Here is a 19,709-nt window from a genome sequence, read left to right on the forward strand (position 1 = left end):
ATTTTTGGCCTGAAAAAAGGCCAAACTGGCAACCCTGTCCTCGGGTTCTTCGTAAGAAGAAGTCGAAAAACGGACGTCGAGAAACAAGGTTGAGTCCGAGTCAACGTTTCTGTGAATGTCCTGATATTTTCGGTGAGAATGATGCCTTTTTCGCATTGTATGGTTAAATTATAGTTTATAGTGTTTTATACTATTGTAGAGCAACGTTTTGAATTAAGATATTAGTGGTTTTATAAGTGATATCTTAAGCTACGTCCAAACTTATCAAACTTCGTTTTTCGGGTTTGGGGGTAATATTGACAATTTTCAAAAACGTCTAAATATAACGTCTAAGTAGATATCTGTGGGTTTTGAAGCAGATTTAAATGTTTATTTATGTTATATATGATTGCTGTAGTGTTCAAAACGAGCAGACTTATCTTGTCTGGCTACGTACACCCCAAACCTAGTAACAACGGCTGACCGGAGGTGAATAGGATGACAGGACAAACAGCTGACGGGAACTGGAGACAAGGATGACAGGATGACTCCAGCTTAAATGCTTATATTTATTTGGTTTACCTAAATATCACGATAAACTGGGTGTATTGATAGTGGTCACCTGTTTGTATGATGACGGCCTACTAAGAATACGGCAGTATGAGGAAGGGTTAACGCCCCGCTTCTATAGTCCATTTCTTTTAGCGATGCATATTTGCACCGACTCGCAGCGGTGCCCTTTTAGCTCGGAAAAGTTTCCGGATCGCTGATTGGTTGGACGAGATAATTCCAACCAATCAGCGATCATGAATCTTTTCCGAGCTAAAAGGGCACCGCCGCGAGTCGGTGCAAATATGCATCGCTAAAAGAAATGGACTATAGCAGATAAGAGCTCGTGGGGCCTTTGTATGATGATGGACAGGACCTCCCACTTGCATAAATCACCACCTGACTAAACTCTCCCACGTAACCTTATCTTCAATCTATGTCCTTACTGACATACCTAACGGGTTGGCTAACGCTGTGAGACTGCCTCATTCCTAACACTAGCGTCGGAAATTAAGGAACTGACCGCTGATATACAAAGGCTCTCCGACCTATATGTGAATATTAATTAGTTGGTGTATGTAAATATCACGGTAAAGGGGGTGTTTGTATGATAGCGGCCACCTTTATGTATGAATACGGCAATATAAGGGCGGGTTAACGTCCCAGTTAGGTAAATATATGAGGACGTGGCTTGTAGGTTAGGTTAGGTATGGAAGTTTAGGTTAGTTGGTGTCCTTTTACTATGCTCGTGAGAGGAACTGGCCATTGATATACAAAGACTCGGTAAACTATTACTAATTCCAAACTATTTCTAAAACATATATATGGTTATGTTAGTGTAACCAGCTAAGATTCGGTTTAATGTTTACTCTTGTACAATATTACCAGTGACGAAAATAAGAATCGTTCTTGTTTAGTTTATTGGTACTGTGAACTGTTCTCATAGAAATATTTGGGTGAGGTCCAAGTTTGTCAAATTTTTGACGTTTTAAAAGTTATATTAGTTAAGAGTGAAAAAAAACCACATTTTAAAAGGGAAACAAAGAAGAGCTCCACTAGTGGAAATATGATACATTTTTTCTATTATTACTATTACTAGCTAAGCTACAACCCTAGCTGGTAAAGCAAGATGCTATAAGCCCAAGGGCTCTAACAAGGAAAAATAGCCCTGTTAGGAAAGGAAATAAATAAATGATTTGAGAAATAATGAACAGCTATAAAATATTTTCCAAACAGTAACAACAACCAAACATATTTCATATATAAACTATAAATAGACTTATGTCAGCCTGATCATGAGTTTTCCTTCCCACTTATGAAAATAATTAAGGGGTATCACTGTGTAAAATCGGCTTTTTAGGAAGGGAAACTGAAAACGTTATTTTGGAGCAATGATAATGATCAGAAATGCATAGTAAAAGATAACCAGTTAGAAAAATATATGGTTCATGTAAGTCATATGAAGTTGAATGATCAATTGGGGTGGACCTTGCATAGAAACTACAGTAAAGGTATGAGATTTGCCAAAAAAGAAAGGGACATGTCTGAGAAAAGTTACGAGTAAAAGTAATAAATGGGTACTGCTGCAATTATAGAAACCGGGAAATAAAAGTTTGGACAGGTGAATTTTAAGAAATATTTTTAGGGACCTTCTGTCTTGGGCACCAAAACAAGAGCTGAAAAAAGGGTAGTTATACTAAAGTAGGTATCTTAAGGTATTCTTAACTACTTGATTAGGGTATAAGGTTGAAAAGCTAAGAGGAGCCTTAGTCGGGATGTGGAGGGCCTCGTTTCGATTGTTAGTGACCTGGCAACTCCGGTGAAGTCCCTGACACTTTAGGTGACGGTGCTTGAGCGTTGAGCCGTTGCCAACATGCCACGTTGCCACAGGGGTCACAACCACAGTGACCACCAGTGCTCCTTCTATGTCCACGGCTTGGACGAATGTCAATAGTCCAGCGATCCCTGTAACTGGAGCGGTAAATCTACTTCAGTAAACATTTTACCCCTGATCAGAGAGCAAAACACTACGGGAAACATCAAGGAACCCTGTAAAAGAAGGCAAGACTACCATTGACAGGCACTTAGGTGCCCTTCAAATATCAATGCAAAAGAAAATGCTAAAGTGGTAATCAGCAGAATGGATGAATAGATCTTTGGGCCTAAGAACTCTGTAAGAGCAAGCAGGTCGAACAGGATCTTACTTCTAGCCCTCTGCCATCAGAGGAGTATCGACGATCCTGAAGGATCGAGCCCTTCTCCCCTTCCAGTCGATATGGCCATCACAAACTGTCAGTCGTTATAACTACCTCGTTAGATTTCTAAAAGCGGTTCCAGCTTTATTGAAGTCATAATCTTATGGGTGGGAGGAACGTAGAGAGGAGACGTCCCCTTTTTTGTTTCATTTGTTTGATGTCAGCTACCCCCCAAAATTGGGGAAGTGCCTTGGTATATGTATGTATAATCTTATTAAAAGACTGCTTTGGTTATGTAGGAAAAATGCAAATTACTTTTAAAGATTTATGATGTTTATCACTACTGTAATGTTTTTAATGTACAAAAATGGTCCTAAGGGTAACTTGGTGTTTTATATAATTCACAGACTTTTGATTAATTGTAAGAAGCCAGATGCGTGGAACACTCCTCAAGGTGCTACCGACCCTCGTTCGAGAACGAGGGTCACTTCCTGCCGCTTGTTTTACCACTACCGAAAGTATCTTAGTGCGTAGATCATGTTATGTGAGGAGGTATTCGGCGCTAACAAGCGCTAAGAGACGAGACCACAATGGGTGAGTTCGCACGTGAATAATGTTTGTAGGTTTATATGCTAATTTTTTGAGGATTTTTATATACTGTAGGTATTTGTCCTTCAAATTTCCTTAGGTATTAGTTTATGTGTATGGTAGCTAATATGACCTTTTCATTACTGTACTTTTTCATATTGAAAAGATAGATTACTAAAACCTCATTGTATAGTGCTAGATTGAACAGGAGTAGCCAAAGTTACATTATGATTAATTGGTTTTCGGTAAAATATTAGTAGACCGAAATGTATTTCACGTTTTTTTTTTAATGTTGAAGTAACTGGGTAAGCTTTTCAGTAGAATAAATTTAATTGTGAAAAAATTTTCATTATTCTAATTTATTTTTTTTTCACAGGTATCTGGCCTTAGTCGTAAATCGTGAGCAAGAGAGAGGCTACAAAAATTTTGGCCATGCAGGAGAACCCAAAGCAAATGCATTCACCAAGATCTATTATTGTATAATAACTGGAGGAATTATATACTTTGCCTTCAGTTGGAAAACGTAATTATACCTCTTTTATGTTTTCTCGTGTTAGAGTAGGTTTATATTGTTTACGTATTGTAAAATGCAGTTAGTTTGTTTTAGATTTTGCTCTTAAGGAAAGAAATTTGAGACCTGTCTTACAATAATTTAACCCTTTGGTCAGCTGATGATCGTACAATATCCGTTTGCTGTACAGTATTAGTGATATTATTATTATTACTTGCTAAGTTACAACCCTAGTTGGGAAAGCAGGATTCTATAAGCCCAGGGTCCCCTAACAGGGAGAATAGCCCAGTGAGGAAAGGAAACAAGGAAAAATAAAATATTTTAAGAACAGTAACAGCAATAAAATAGCTGTTCCTTATATAAACTATGGAAACTTTAACAAAACAAGAGGAAGAGAAATTAGATAGAATAATGTGCCCTAGTGTACCCTCAAGCAAGAGAACTCTAACTCATGACAGGAAGACCATGGTACAGAGGCTATCCCAAGACTAGAGAATGATGGTTTGATTTTGGAGTGTCTCGTACCATATAAAAAGGACATTACAGACTTATTTTGAGACGACTTGGTAGGGAATCCGTTTAGTTGTAGTTACCTTCGCCAATGAAGTTGGAAGGTTATGTTTTACCAACTTGGTGTGTGTGTGATTGTTTGTGAACAGCTTCATGGCTACAGTTTTAATTGTAGAGTAATGAAACTTTCAGGGATTAACCCTTTAACCCCCAGGCTCTTTGGAAATTTCCAACCCTTAACCCCCAGGAGGTTATTTTTTTCCCAGCACATTTTGCAGTATATTTTTTTAAATTGCTCTAACATCCTTAATTTTTGTCATAGAGAGGTCAGGTTGGTCTCATTCTCTTGGAAAATGCCTGAATTTGTTCAAAAAATTATCAAAAATATGAAAAAAAAAATTTTTATAGCATTTTTTTGCAAGGACGTACCGGTACGTCCATGGGGGTAAAGGGATGGGTTTTGTGAAACGTACCAGTACGTCCTTTGGGGGTAAAAGGGTTAACTGTTATGTAAAAGCTGGAAATTATTAAATTTTAGAAGGTCAAGGTCAGTCAAGCAAAATGTCAAGAAATAAGATGAGGAGGTCTGCGCTCTATTGAGTGCCCCTCTTATTTTGATATATTTTTGACCAAATGGACTGTGCCATAATTTTCTTCAATACACCCGTAAAACTTCATATACAGTATTGACCTGTATTTGCAGAAGTCTATCTTGCTAGTGCCCAAGTTTTACTTGCCAGAGCATACCAAAAGGCTACCTATACAATACCCACGTTATTACTTATCAATGGAGTGGAAGCATTCGTATGGTATCAAGCTAGATGTACCCAAAAGACATCAGGCTATACGGAAGGTCCTCAGCCTGAATTCCATGCCTATTTTTTCCAGCTACAAAAGTCAACAAGTAGTTAGGTTTAACCCTTTTACCCCCAAAGGACGTACTGTTATGTTTCACAAAACTCATCCCTTTACCCCCATGGACGTACCGGTACGTCCTTGCAAAAAAATGCTATAAGTTTTTTTTTTCTCATATTTTTTATAATTTTTTTGAAAAAATTCAGGCATTTTCCAAGGGAATGAGACCAACCTGACCTCTCTATGACAAAAATTAAGGCTGTTAGAGCAATTTAAAACAAATATACTGCAAAATGTGCTGGGGAAAAAATAACCCCTGGGGGGTTAAGGGTTGGAAATTTCCAAAGAGTCTGGGGGTAAAAGGGTTAATATGAAATAAATATCAAGTTATTACAAATGTTGTTTACCTTACTGTATTGAATGATATATTGTTTGATGACAGTATTTCTTTATCCATGTTACTTTCAGTTGGATTTGTGTTTGTATCTGAATGTTCGTGACTTGAGGGCCTTCTGTACTATCGTAAATCCTACCCTGAAAGGGTGAGCAGCATTGGCTTGTCTAGTGAACCATATAAAACCATTTTAAACTCGGATGTGACAAATTATATCTTAGCTATACGAACCTCAAGTCCTTTTTATTATTATTATTATTACTAGCTGAGCTATAACCCTAGTTGGAAAAGCAAGATGCTAAAAGCCCAAGGGCTCCGACAGGGAAAAATAGCCCAGTGAGGAATAAAATAAGGAGATAAACAATATAAGTAATGAACAATTAAATTAAAATAATTTAAGAACAGTAAGAACATTAAAATAGATCTCTCTTATGTAAACTATAAAAAGAGACTTATGTCAGCCTGTTCAACATAAAAACATTTGCTGCAAGTTTGAACCTTTGAAGTTCTACTGGTTCAACTACCTGATTAGGAAGATCATTCCACAACTTGGTCACAGCTGGAATAAAACTAATACTATACTGTTTAGTATTGAGCCACATGATGGAGAAGGCCTGACTATTAGAATAAACTGCAGGCCTTGTATTAACAAACAGGATGGAACTGTCCAGGAAGATCTGATCTGAGTATTCCACTTCAAGCACCCTTCTCAGTCCCAGGCCTAAGGACAGTGACTATTCTTAGACGGCTGGGCGGTTGGGAATTCCCCCTCACACCCCATCGTTAACCAACTACTCTGTTGATGATTCAATGTCAGGAGGTCCAGTGTGGCTGAAGACATACAGTACCCCAATTTTAACCCTCTTACCCCCAAAGGACGTACTGGTACGTTTCACAAAAGCCATCCCTTTACCCCCATGGACGTACTGGTACGTCCTTGCAAAAAAATGCTATACAAATTTTTTTTTTTTCATATTTTTGATAATTTTTTGAGAAAATTTAGGCATTTTCCAAGAGAATGAGACCAACCTGACCTCTCTATGACAAAAATTAAGGCTGTTAGAGCAATTTAAAAAAAATATACTGCAAAATGTGCCGGGGAAAAAAATAACCCCCTGGGGGTTAAGGGTTGGAAATTTCCAGATAGCCTGGGGGTTAAAGGGTTAATGGACAAATACAAATTACTTTTAAAGTTATATTATTAAATTGTGAACTGAAAAATGTTTCGATTAAACAAATGACCTGGTTTTGTTTTTCATAACTACTACATGTATGTATGTGAAATTTACATTATTAGGCTAATATTGGTAATGATAAGAGAAGGACTGTCCAAAATCAAACCATTGTTCTCTGAGTCTTGGGTAGTGCCATACCCTCTGTGCCCTGGTTTTTAACTTCCTTGGGGTAGAGTTCTCTTGCTGAAGGGCACACTATTCTATGTTTCCTTTCTTCATTGGGCTATTTACCCTGTTGGAGTCCTTGGGCTTAAAGAATCCTGCTTTTCTAACTAGGGTTGTAGCTTACCTGGTAGCTAGTAATGATAATGAGGGTACACTTGGGCACGCTGTTCTATCGTATTTCTCTTCCTCTTGTTATTTTTGAAGTTTTTTATAGTTTATATATAAAAGATCTAATTTAATGTTGTTACTGTTCTTAAAATATTTTATTTTTATTATCTATTACTTCTCTTGTAGCTTATTTATTTCCTTATTTCTTTTCCCTACTGTGCTTTTTTCCCTGTTAAATCCCCTGGGCTTATAGCATCTTGCTTTTCTAACTAGGGTTTTAGCTTGGCTTGTAATAATAATAATATGCTGTTTATTCCTTGGTAGTTCTACATATGAAGTACTAAATGTATGCAAAGAGAAAACGGCTTTTAATGTCTCGGTCATGAACATCAATTGAACTGTAGCAAGATTTATAAGGAGAAAATAGAAAATTTTGAATTTTTTTTGACAAATGTTTGGTCTGAATGATTTCTTTTCTCACCTATCCTCCTCCTTAGATTCCTAGACTGGGTTAAGTCTGTTTTGGGTGCAGATATCTATGGTTATCTACGGATACGTCTCTGATTATACACCATATCTTAGGTTAGTCGTTCCGGGGTTTAGAACCCTGGGATACCTGACGGTAATTCTCTTGTAGTATCACTCGCAGAAATATACAGTAGGAAGCTGCCGCTGCCTCCGATGCCTTAGATGACCGCGGAGGTAGCAGCAGTAGGGGATTCAGCATTATGAAGCTTCATCTGTGGTGGATAATGTGGGAGGGTGGGCTGTGACACCCTAGCAGTACCAGCCGAACTCGGTTGAGTCCCTTGTTAGGCTGGGAGGAACGTAGAGAGTAGAGGTCCCCTTTTTGTTTTTGTTTCTTTGTTGATGTCGGCTACCCCCCCCCAAAATTGGGGAAAGTGCCTGGGTATTTGTATACTGTATGTAGGAAGCTGCCGGAAGGAACTTCCATCAGGACGACATGGCTATCTCACCCAAAAATATATTTTCCTACGTCAAAACCTGTTTAATAAACCCATTCCTTTTCCTTTAGGATTTGGAAGATGTTAACTGTCGATGCAGCGGAAGTATCTGAAGCAGATGCTGCTGAGCATCGGCAAGACGACGAAGCGAAAGAAGAGACGGAGCACAGGGACGACTCTCTGGAATCGACCTCGGAGGATTCTGAAGCGGACGATGCTCGGGCCGAGGAAATGAGGAAGAAGAAGCGAGTAGGATTCAGAGATAGGAAGGTAAGAAAAGATTCTTTTGACTTAAAAGGTTAGCATTATACGAAGTATTTCATTGCCAAATTGTTAGTAGATGTACGTACATCGACACTTTCGAAGTATTTCATTGCCAAATTGTTAACAGATGTATGTACATCGGCACTTTTGTGAAGCATTGCATTTCCATGATACCACCACAGCTGAATATTTATTGGAACTTTTATGTACAGTATATTGCATAAATGTTAACTTGCATTAATAAGATATCTCCTCTTAGAGTTACAGGAACTTTATTTTTCCTGAAAATTATGGAATTATGATCTTTGGGTTTTCAGGGTACCATATTCCAGAAGTTATTTTTCATATGCCTTAATTTAAGACCTGATTTTGGAAATAAACCATTTAAGAATTACAATTGCTGATGATCTGTCCTGTTGCATTATCTTCCATAAATGAACTCTACAGATTTATTAAAAGTCTTCGAGGTAGTGATGAAACATTACATGATGTAATGATAAATGATTGATAGTAATATAGTATTAATACTTTTGAAGGAAACTTTTTCAAGGCAATAACATTGAGCAAAATTGCTACCTCAATAATATTCAATTTCCTTTTCATCTTGTTTGTTGCGTATAGAATTTTCCCTTTTGGGCGGTAACTTAGTACATTTTGAGTGTTATATATAATATCTTTGGAAGTGTCTAGAAGATAAGACTAGAAATTTGCAGGGAATGATCAAGAAAATCGGTATTATGCTGGCTAAAAAATGAATTATTACATGAACGATATACATCGTCAGTAGTCGTGTAATAATGGATTTCATCTGGGCAACTTCAGTAGTGGCTGGCTAAATATTAACCTACCAAATTTTACTATGACTTACGATGCATATTTTAGCAGACGACCTTAGAAAGTGGAGGTGTGTGTCTATACACAATATACAAGTAAAACTTCTTTCCTCGACACTGGCTTTTTCAAAGTACAGTACATACTTCTATAGGCAACTAACCAACAATTTCTTAAGTGGTTTATTCCAAATATTGGGAATATTTTAGGCATAATAAAAACTTTTTCTATTGCATTTGCTAGTATGAACAGTCCATATTTTATGTTTATAAAAATTACATTATGTGGATTTACAGGTATACTAAAGAATGTCAGTGAATTATTTCTAGGATGTTTTCATTATTCATCTTGAATTTTCGCCATATTTGGCGTAATTTTTAATCCTTTTATAGAATTATACTAAAGGCGGGTTTACATGGTCGAACGCGGTTCGTCAAACAAGTGTTTGATGTGACATTTGAGTGTGTGAACGGGGTATATGGTTGTCAAACATTTGGAAGAAAGTCTATTCTCTCCTCACTTTTGTGGGCGGGGCTTCATTGTCCACAAACCTTATGCAATTGTGTCTGACTCCACCTCTTCGAACCGTTTGGCGAGCAGGTTTGACGAACCGCTCGACCGCGTAAACCCCGCTCAAGAATTGAGATAACCTTTGCAAGCAAAATCCTAATCATGAATTGCAGATAATTGAATATGAGAATCGCATTCGTCAGTATTCCACCCCAGACAAGATTTTCCGATACTTTGCGACCCTGAAGGTTTACGGCGATCATGGGGACCATGAGATTTTCATGACCCCCGATGATTTCCTCCGGTGTATAACTCCGGGCATCAAGCAGCCGGAGGGTAAGACGCTCTGGAGCATCCAGCCTTCCCGCTTGATCTTGGAGCATTTGGTTACACAAATATTTATCCCTCAGTACATTTGGCTTGTTGATGTTTGTAGAACGAAGAATGACTGTATCTGATGTCCGATGGACGTTGCATTGTAAGCCGGCAGTCCTTGGTTGGCTGTATGATGCTTATTTAGTGTAATGTATCCATTGGACTCCAGTTAGCCCATTTTCCTGTTAGAGTACGTCTGATTCTGCAATGCAAAAGCACAAACACTTTTTATGGGCAATGTAAATTAGCTTTATATTTCCTTCAAGTGGTTGTTTTGAATTTCGAGTATAATTCACAGATGCAAAATTTCAGTTTCATTGTAGAATCAGATTTTGTCATTAGATGCATATTTGCTGGAGTGTCTAGATGCCAGAAACCTTTAGGTGTTTTTGGATCAGAATAGTCATGATTAAATTTGTATACTTAATCTATCTCTTTCCTGTGTAGTATATATGAAGGTTAAATTCCTGAAATTTGATGTTTTATTAAAAGATTGTGCACTCCCTTGTCTTACCTTCCTATACTACAGGAAAATTAAGGCCTCGTGTAGAGAAAATTTCTCTCTCTCTCTCTCTCTCTCTCTCTCTCTCTCTCTCTCTCTCTCTCTCTCTCTCTCTCTTCCTTGTTCTTAGTCACTTGTTCCTTCTCTCTCTCTCTCTCTCTCTTCCTTGTCCTTAGTCACTTGTTCCTTCTCTCTCTCTCTCTCTCTCTCTCTCTCTCTCCCTTGTTCTTAGTCACTTGATCCTTCTCTCTCTCTCTCTCTCTCTCTCTCTCTCTCTCTCTCTCTCTCTCTCTCTCTTCCTTGTTCTTAGTCACTTGTTCTCTCTCTCTCTCTCTCTCTCTCTCTCTCTCTCTCTCTCTCTCTCTCTCTCTCTCTCTCTCTCTCTCTCTCTCTTCCTTGTCCTTAGTCACTTGTTCCTTCTCTCTCTCTCTCTCTCTCTTCCTTGTCCTTAGTCACTTGTTCCTCTCTCTCTCTCTCTCTCTCTCTCTCTCTCTCTCTCTCTCTCTCTCTCTCTCTCTCTCTCTCTCTCTCTCTCTCTCTCTTCCTTGTTCTTAGTCACTTGTTCCTTCTCTCTCTCTCTCTTCCTTGTCCTTAGTCACTTGTTCCTTCTCTCTCTCTCTCTCTCTCTCTCTCTCTCTCTCTCTCTCTCTCTCTCTCTCTCTCTCTCTCTCTCTCTCTCTCTCTCTCTTTTTTTTTTTTATAGAACTCCCACAATTATGCATCTTGACAATGGAATGGAACCTAGTTCTCTAGATGTAGGAGGCCATGCATATCACAACACACAGCAGTAAACAGGTTGTCTTGTACATATGTAAAGATATATGCCATAAGACTAATTTACCCATTATCGTATCTCCTTTTTCTTGAGTAATTTCATTAAGTGAACTCAGTAATTAAATTATTTTGGGGAAAATCAAATGATTTAGCATCTCTTCATTATTTATGTGGAAGAATTTCTAATAATGCCTCTTTATTTGTAAATTTCTTATTAACTCTTTTACCCCCAGGCTCTTTGGAAATTTCCAACCCTTAACCCCCAAGGGGTTATTTTTTCCCCAGCATATTTTGCAGTATATTTTTTTCAAATTGCTCTAACAGCCTTAATTTTTGTCATAGAGAGGTCAGGTTGGTCTCATTCTCTTGGAAAATGCCTGAATTTTCTCAAAAAAATATTAAAAATATGAAAAAAAAAAATTTATAGCATTTTTTTGCAAGGACGTACCGGTACGTCCATGGGGGTAAAGGGATGAGTTTTGTGAAACGTACCAGTACGTCCTTTGGGGGTAAAAGGGTTAATCTCTGTTCTCTTAAGTTCATGTTAATGAGTATTGAGCCTTATTGAAGGGAAGGTGCCTCTCGTAGGATATTGGAATGAATGGTCGCAGATGACTGGTATTAAATGCTTTATTAATCTGGAACCAGGTGACGTGGATGTCAAAGGGAAGAGGTGTACCTAGGTATCTGTAAAAGGTAATACTGTATTGCACTACTGTACAGCTTATTAACAGCTATTTGTTTCTCGTGTTGGACACCATACAGTATTCTGGCAATTGTTCACAAGGATGGCACTATACTCTCATTGATGGAAGTTATATTGCATTAGTATTAACAAAATATACAAAATATATCTTTCTGCTAAAGATGTATCACAGTGTGTTCTTTGTATGTTAATTTCAAATTTTAGGTATATATGATAGGGTAGATAGATATCTTTATATCGTTTTAGATTTCTCTTTATCATTGTTGAATTTTTATTTATTTTTTGCATAGTGTAAATGCCAATTTACCATTTTTGCTCTTGTGATGTTTGTCTCTCTCTTAAGACACATATGTAACACTTATAAATTTATAATTTGGATCAGTGTAAAGGATTTTTGTGTTGCTAACAGGATCTGTTTTTATATACTGGATACTGAATAGGATTTGTATTATTTTCATTTGCAGAGGCTAGAAAAATAAGGCTTTGTACATTTTATTTTTCATTAACTTTCTACAGGTACTTGTATTTTTTCAATGAATTTTCATGAAGTCTAGCGCTGTTGGTCCTATGACCTATAACTTAGACAATGGTTACTTAATGATTGGTGAGTGTGATGGATTTAGATCTATTTCAAGCCATACGATAAAGGTTTATCTAGACTACAGAGTCAACAAACATGTAAAAACTGATAAAGGAAAACGATCCTGGAATAAAATATATTAAGTAAAGCGGGTCTGGATTCCAGAAGGGTCTAATATCTTTAGGAGCAGCTTGTATTGCAGTTGTAGTAGCAGGGAAGTTGAAAGTGTGGTTGCAAATGTGATCCTAACCTTAACGATTTCAGGTGCTTTTATAGAAACTTCTGCAGTAATTATGAAGTTTTTATCTCAATTGTCTTTGGTAACAATGTTGCCTTCGATGCTTCATCATGTCAAGTTTGATTTGGCCAACAGTTCTGGTATTAAGGACATTATCTGCTCCTTCTTTATAGAAAAGCCAATGGCTTCATAGAAAATCTATTGGAACATTGTCTGGTCCTCTTATACTTGAGGAAGGCCTCTGTGGAGCCTCTGGAAACAGCCAGTCTGAGGAATTAAGACAGTAATGTGCTCATGGTAGCATTGGCATCCACAAAGAGAATAAACGAATTACAGGCCCTCTCAGTTATAATTTTTTATGTCATCCGTGAAGAGAATACATAAATTTCAGGCCCTCTTATGTTAGGTAGACCTTTTGGCTACAGGGAGACTTTTTTTTCCTTGCTTAAGACCAAGAACAACCTCAGTACAAATGGTTTGCCTAGGAATCCATTCATTAGAGGTCTTAATGGAAAAGATCCAGGAGAATGATCCTTTTCCTTGTGAAAGCTTTGCAAATCTATCCAAACAGTACATCGGAGACTCAAAGGCAGTGCTGAAAGCCCAAGTCCTCCCCTTCTGGGAAGACTTTGTAGGTGAAAAGCAGGGAGAGTCACCTCCATTTTGAAAATAAGTACATTATTATTATTACTTGCAAAGCTACAATCCCAGTTGGAAAAGCAGGATGCTATAAGTCCAAGGGCTCCAACTGGGAAAAAAAGTCCAGTGAGGAAGGTACATACATACATATACCAAGGCACTTCCCCCAATTTTGGGGGGTAGCCGACATCAACAAATGAAACAAAACAAAAAAGGGCACCTCTACTCTCTACGTTCCTCCCAGCCTAACAGTGAGGAAGGTAAATAAGGAAATAATCTACTAGAGAAGTAATGAACAATTAAATTTTCTATGAATAACATTAAGATAAATCTTTCATACATAAGCTAATATAACTTCAAAATAAAACAGGAGGAAGAGAAAGAAGATAGAATATTGTGCCCGAGCGTACCCTCAATCAAGAGAACTCTGGTAATTTATTTGTTTAGGATTTTGACTTGACCGTTATCAAGAAGTGTCATGGCAGTTGTTGAAGTACACTGTCTCTGGGCTGAATGACACCATATTTGAATTTGGATTTGTTACCTGTTGATTAAAAAAAAGAGGATTTGTCATTTAGTAGAATTTAAATGGTCAATTTATTTCATGCAAATTCTATTGTTGAGGTTTGAGTTACTTTTTTGGCAACTTAATTGAGATTTTAGTTGTTTTTTGGGCAACTTAATTGAGATTTAAGTTACCTTTTTAGCCAATTGAATACAGACTCGCTGTGTTTTATTCCTGAAAAATTATCGTAATTTACGTGCAAAAATATAATAATAGAGAAACTTTTCTTCAATTTTAGTCTAGCAACCTATCTTCTGAGGAAACTAACTTTCTGTAATGTTCAAGTACATTAAACTCTGTATTGCTTCAAACTTGTTTCCAACCATTATACAGCCACTGGTAGGATATAGTCACTACAGTAGTTCAGATATATGTATAGCACTGTAATAGAGAATTCTGCTATGTAAAATACCATTCTGATGACTGGATTATTATGAAATATAGAGACAGACTTCTCTACTACTAGCATTTATGCTGTTATTTGAAGCCCCATCATGGAGGTGAACCTGCTTCTCCAAGGACAGTCTCCATGCAGTTAGATAAAGCCCGTTGAGGTTTGTGTGCACTGAACTTGAAACTATAGTCCATTTCTTTTATCGAGGCAGATTTGCACCGACTCGCAGCGGTGCCCTTTTAGCTTCGGAAAAGTTTCCTGATCGCTGATTGGTTAGAATTATCTCATCCAACCAATTAGCGATCAGGAAACTTTCCTGAGCTAAAAGGGCACCGCTGCGAGTCGGTGCAAATCTGCCTCGATAAAAGAAATGGACTATAGTTGACTGAGGAGGTTGGTTCTGTAAGGCAATCTTCACAGACATTCTGACATGAGCCGTAGGTCAGTAAACCACTCTCCGAGGCCACCAGAGTCCTCCTGCTGTTTGAAGATACCCGGAACTTGCTTATCACTTCCTAAAGTCTTAGAGTATGGAGGAAAACCATACAGCTCCAGGTTCCGCTAGTCCTTTAACGGCATCCACCTTCCTTGCTAATGGAGCCAGAACCGAGAACATACCCCCTCCATCTTCTAGTTGAATGCGGTTGCAAACATGGTTACGTTGATTTTCCACACTCATTCTGAATCTTTTGACACTAAAGGATGTAGTTTCCTTTTTCTTTTAAGTACTGTATTTGTTGTTTCCTGCATAACTGAGCTGCTAATATGTTCAATTTCGTAGGAATGCAGTAAATTGTGTTGAGAAGGATTAATACCCTCAAATCCATCTGATGAAGAGCTTTTCCACTTAGTAACAAGGATTGCAACATGAGTCCCCCTGCTTCCAAATGTAAGCTAATGCTGTCGTGGAATTTGAAAAAAACCCTCACATTTCCCCATCAGAGACTCGCGAATATGACAGTCCTCGAATACAGCCAAGAGTTCTAGGTAATTGATATGCAGGGCCAATTCCTTCTTATACCACCTTCTGAAGTGATGATGGTAATCCATAATTGCACCACGGCCCCCCTTTTAACCCTTTTACCCCCAGGCTATTTGGAACTTTCCAACCCTTAACCCCTAGGGGTTATTTTTTTTTTCAAGCACATTTTGCAGTATATTTTTTTTAAATTGCTCTATCAGCCTTAATTTTCATCATAGAGAGGTCAGGTTGGTCTCATTCTCTTGGAGAATGGCTGAAGTTTCTCAAGAAATTATCAAAAATATGCAAAAAAAAATGTAAATAGCAGTTTTTTGCAAGGACATACCGGTACGTCCATGGGAGTAAAGGGATGAGTTTTGTGAAACATACCAGTACGTCCTTTGGGGGTAAAAGGGTTAAGAGATTTGTTCAGAAATTTTGCTTCCAGGGACATAACCTGAGCCAAACTAAGATGGTTGTCCCATCATTTCACTAGGTGTAGCTGGTTCTGCTTCCACTGCTACGTAAATCATCTTCAGATCATAAGTCCTTTCCTCACTGGGCTATTTTTACCTGTTGGAGCCCTTGGGCTTATAGCATCTTGCTTTTCCAACTAGGGTTGTAGCTTGGCTAGTAATAATAATAATAATAATAATGATGATCGAGATGTAACTAGAAATCCTTCCTCTGTAACCAACCTATTCAGAGGTTTAAAGTCTACTCATGAATGGCAGAGGCAAGGGACAGGGATATTGCCCTAGCTAGCAGGGAAATGGCCTAGAGACGGACCATTCATGTGATCAGGACCCAGGAAGGGCCCAGGCCATTGCTGCTGGTGACTCAGCAGGTAGACCTGTAGGCTTCCCCAAACCTCGCTTCCTTAGCTCACAGGGTTTGTGAGGTTGCAGACACTACAAAATAGTCTCAAAATTGAGCGGGACTCGAACCCTAGTGTGGCAGAATGCCAGGCAGGAATGATCCTATGCTTTAATCTACTTGAATTTATCAAAAAAGAAAAAAGCAGGAATGAGCAAATACTTTTTTCTTATTGAAAAGTTTGAAGATTAAATGTTGTTATTATCATTCCCACATAAGAGAATTCTTTCGAGTTGAAAGTCAGACACTTCTCCACATAGACCAGGACTCTGAACTTTCTAAATAATCTAAGCATCCATACCAGCTTGACTCTAATCTTTTTCTAGGACGGGTTAGAAATAAACCAGTTGTAAGTAAAGTGGAACTTGGAAGGCCAGAAATCTCGCCTATTTCGAGGTAGGAGCCATTGTCCTCGTGAATACTTCAAGCAATCACGACTCAGAAATGGTCGTTTGAATTGATGTATTTTTGAGCTCTACATAAACTGGAGTTTCTTTGATTCCTGATGAATAGGAAAGCAAAATTAAGCATAGAATGCATGTTTCTGGGTGAAGTTTAACCCAAACCTGATAAAAGTGAGAAAGCCTATGCCCTACTAGGAGTTCTTGCGAACGGCCATTGAGTTATCCTAAAAGATTAGTGTATAAAAGCACTTTTATTGCCATATGCCACCATATGAACTCAATATATTACTCCAATACGTGGGCAAGACTTACAGTTAAAGGAAATGGGAAATTTTTATATTTTTAAATTAGACGTCGACATTTACTCAACTTCTCCAAAGAAGCTGTATGAATGTTAGGCGGGTATAGAAATGATTAATTTTGTTATCAGAATAGCTTCTTCACTGCATGTATCTTAATATTGTAGTTGAAGCTTTGAACCCAGAAGGAAGATGCTGTGTGCAATATTCGCTGCTCAGAGTTACGTGTAAAGTACTCAACGTTCTTTACAAAGTCCTTTCAACCCCAGTTTCATTGCTTTCTGCCTTATGTCATGTGCAAAATCAGGTTGCCTATGGTCTTTTTTCTCTCAACTATGGATGGAGCGAAGAAAGATCTGGGTGATAGGAGGATAGATGTGAGAGAGGCAAAAGAGCGTGCTAGAAATAGGAATGAATGGCGAGCGATTGTGACGCAGTTACGGTAGGCCCTGCTGCTTCCTCCGGTGCCTTAGATGACCTCGGAGGTAGCAGCAGTAGGGGATTCAGCGTTATGAAGCTGCATCTGTGGTGGAAATGTGGGAGGGTGGGCTGTGCCACCCTAGCAGTACCAGCCGAACTCGGTTGAGTCCCTTGTCAGGCTGGGAGGAACATAGAGAGTAGAGGTCCCCTTTTTTGTTTCATTTGCTTGATGTCGGCTACCCCCCAAAATTGGGGAAAGTGCTTTGGTATATGTTTGTATCGAGTTTCTTTGCTATAATTTTCACTTTAACATTCAAGAATAAATTTTTTGGTTGACAAATTCTTTCATCAAGCCTTATGAAAGTTTATTACTGTACTGGGACTCTTTTATTTTGTTAAACCACACTATTTTAAATATAATGATTAGAATAATACCTAAGGTAATTCAGAAATGGGTAGCACTTGTGTCAGGAAGCCTGAGATTTGACAGGAAAGTGCAATTGTGTTATTTCAAGGATTTTATTGGTTGAATAAGTTGTGGCAGGGAAAAATTGTAAAAGTGACTGTATAATAATGGTAAAGAAATACGCTTGGCAACGTGGTTGGTTGATTGTTAGTAATATATGGTTTCCAAATGAAAAAAAAATGTATATACGTACTTAGGAAAGGGTTTGAGTAAAAGATTATCCGTTGACTTTGAATTTCCAACTGAAGTACCTGTACTTTTCTATATTCTAATAAGAGTTGCATGAAAGATATGTTCCTAAAGGAGAGGCAAAAATTAGAATAGGTGAAATCAAAGACATTGGATTATTTGGTGGAAGGGAACCAAAGGAAATGAAAACAGAGTAGAAATGCAGGTTGCAATGCAAGGGATGGAGGCAAAGGTGCTATGTCATAAAGAAATTTTGTTCTGCCAACATGGACCATGCTAAGCCTTTGTAATTGGTACCAACCCTGTGGTCAAACCCATGTATAAGATTGGTAATTATGATGGTATACATCCTGGAAAGTACAGTATACTGTACTTAAGTTTTTTAGTCTTGGCAGAATGACCCTTGGGGTAAGGCTCAAAACTCAAAATTGAACTAATTCTCATTATTTATGAAGAGATTACTCATCATCTACACTAAGATTTCAGTAAGCAACACAAGAACATGTGTGCCCTTAGCATAATCAGTTTTTTTTTCTAGATCCAAGCACATATCTTTTAAGAACTCACATATATATGAATCAGACATAGTTAACCCTTTTACCCCCAGGCTCTGGAAATTTCTAACCCTTAACCCCCAGGGGGTTATTTTTTTCCCAGCACATTTTGCAGTATATTTTTTTTAAATTGCTCTAACAGCCTTAATGTTTGTCATAGAGAGGTCAGGTTGGTCTCATTCTCTTGGAAAATGCCTGAATTTTCTCAAAAAATTATCAAAAATATGAAAAAAAAAATTTTTATAGCATTTTTTTGCAAGGACGTACCGGTACGTCCATGGGGGTAAAAGGGTTAACATGCAACTTGTATTGCTTTTGTTGTGGTATTCTAGTATGAATCTAATTTAGAACAGTATTCTTTATATCTTGTTCATTACTTTGATTTGAAGTTCTTATTTTACAGCACTGCAGTTTATTATTTGTAGCAAGATTGATTTTCTGATGTCATGGGGGGTCCTATTTTTATTGACTGTATTTAATTTAGTTCCATTTCCTTTCAGTTTCTGCATAGTAGAATGTTGGTGTAATGCCGTGATGATTTGAATAGTGCGATAGTTTTTTGTACCTGAGAGTATATTTTGTTTGATACTTCTAGGTCATCGCAGTTCTCTAGTTTTTTTTGTTTTTGTTTTATACATTATATTGTTTTCAGTCCCATTTTGGCATTGTGCACGCTTTGTGATATGTTGCATGCAGACTTCTCGATCCTCTACGGAGAGTAGTTGAATTTGTTTACGTTTTTTATTTGTGCGTGTCACTTTTAGACGGTGTTTCTCTTTTCTTTCCTGACGTAGATCATAGAGTACGAAAACAGAATCCGGTCTTTTTCGACACCAGATAAAATTTTCCGCTACTTTGCCACTGTCAAGCTCATCCAAAAGACCGCCAACGGGTCGGAAAAGACGGTGGTTTACATGACTCCCGATGATTTGCTGCGGTCGTTGACACCGGGGATGCAACAGCCAGATGGTAGGAGTTTCTGAATGAAGGGTATAAGATTTATCTAATGAGTCCCGTAATCTACTTGAAGGGTTTCAGTAGATAATTTATTTTGTGTGTAATGGTGTACTACTTCATATCCTATACTCAATTTTTTTTAATGAGGCTC

General features: G+C 37.9%; 1 protein-coding gene across 4 annotated transcripts in view; it reads left to right on the forward strand.

Moving 5' to 3' along the window:
* The first annotated feature begins 18 nt into the window (after positions 1–18).
* The window catches only part of LOC137619749 (calcium uptake protein 1 homolog, mitochondrial-like), an 82,440-nt gene continuing 62,749 nt past the window's right edge, over positions 19–19,709 (forward strand). For 2 of the 4 annotated variants that reach the window (XM_068350056.1, XM_068350058.1), the window contains exons 1-5: positions 19–132; positions 3,131–3,317; positions 3,688–3,834; positions 8,126–8,324; positions 9,833–9,995. In XM_068350056.1, coding sequence (XP_068206157.1) covers positions 3,157–3,317; positions 3,688–3,834; positions 8,126–8,324; positions 9,833–9,995 — 670 coding nt within the window. In that variant the 5' untranslated portion in view covers positions 19–132; positions 3,131–3,156. Of the gene's footprint in view, positions 133–3,130; positions 3,318–3,687; positions 3,835–8,125; positions 8,325–9,832; positions 9,996–19,395; positions 19,571–19,709 lie in introns of all 4 variants that reach the window. The other 2 variants (XM_068350055.1, XM_068350057.1) reach the window with 1 other exon arrangement.

This window comes from Palaemon carinicauda, chromosome 26, assembly GCF_036898095.1.
Source record: "Palaemon carinicauda isolate YSFRI2023 chromosome 26, ASM3689809v2, whole genome shotgun sequence".
Classification (NCBI taxonomy): Eukaryota; Metazoa; Arthropoda; class Malacostraca; order Decapoda; family Palaemonidae; genus Palaemon; species Palaemon carinicauda.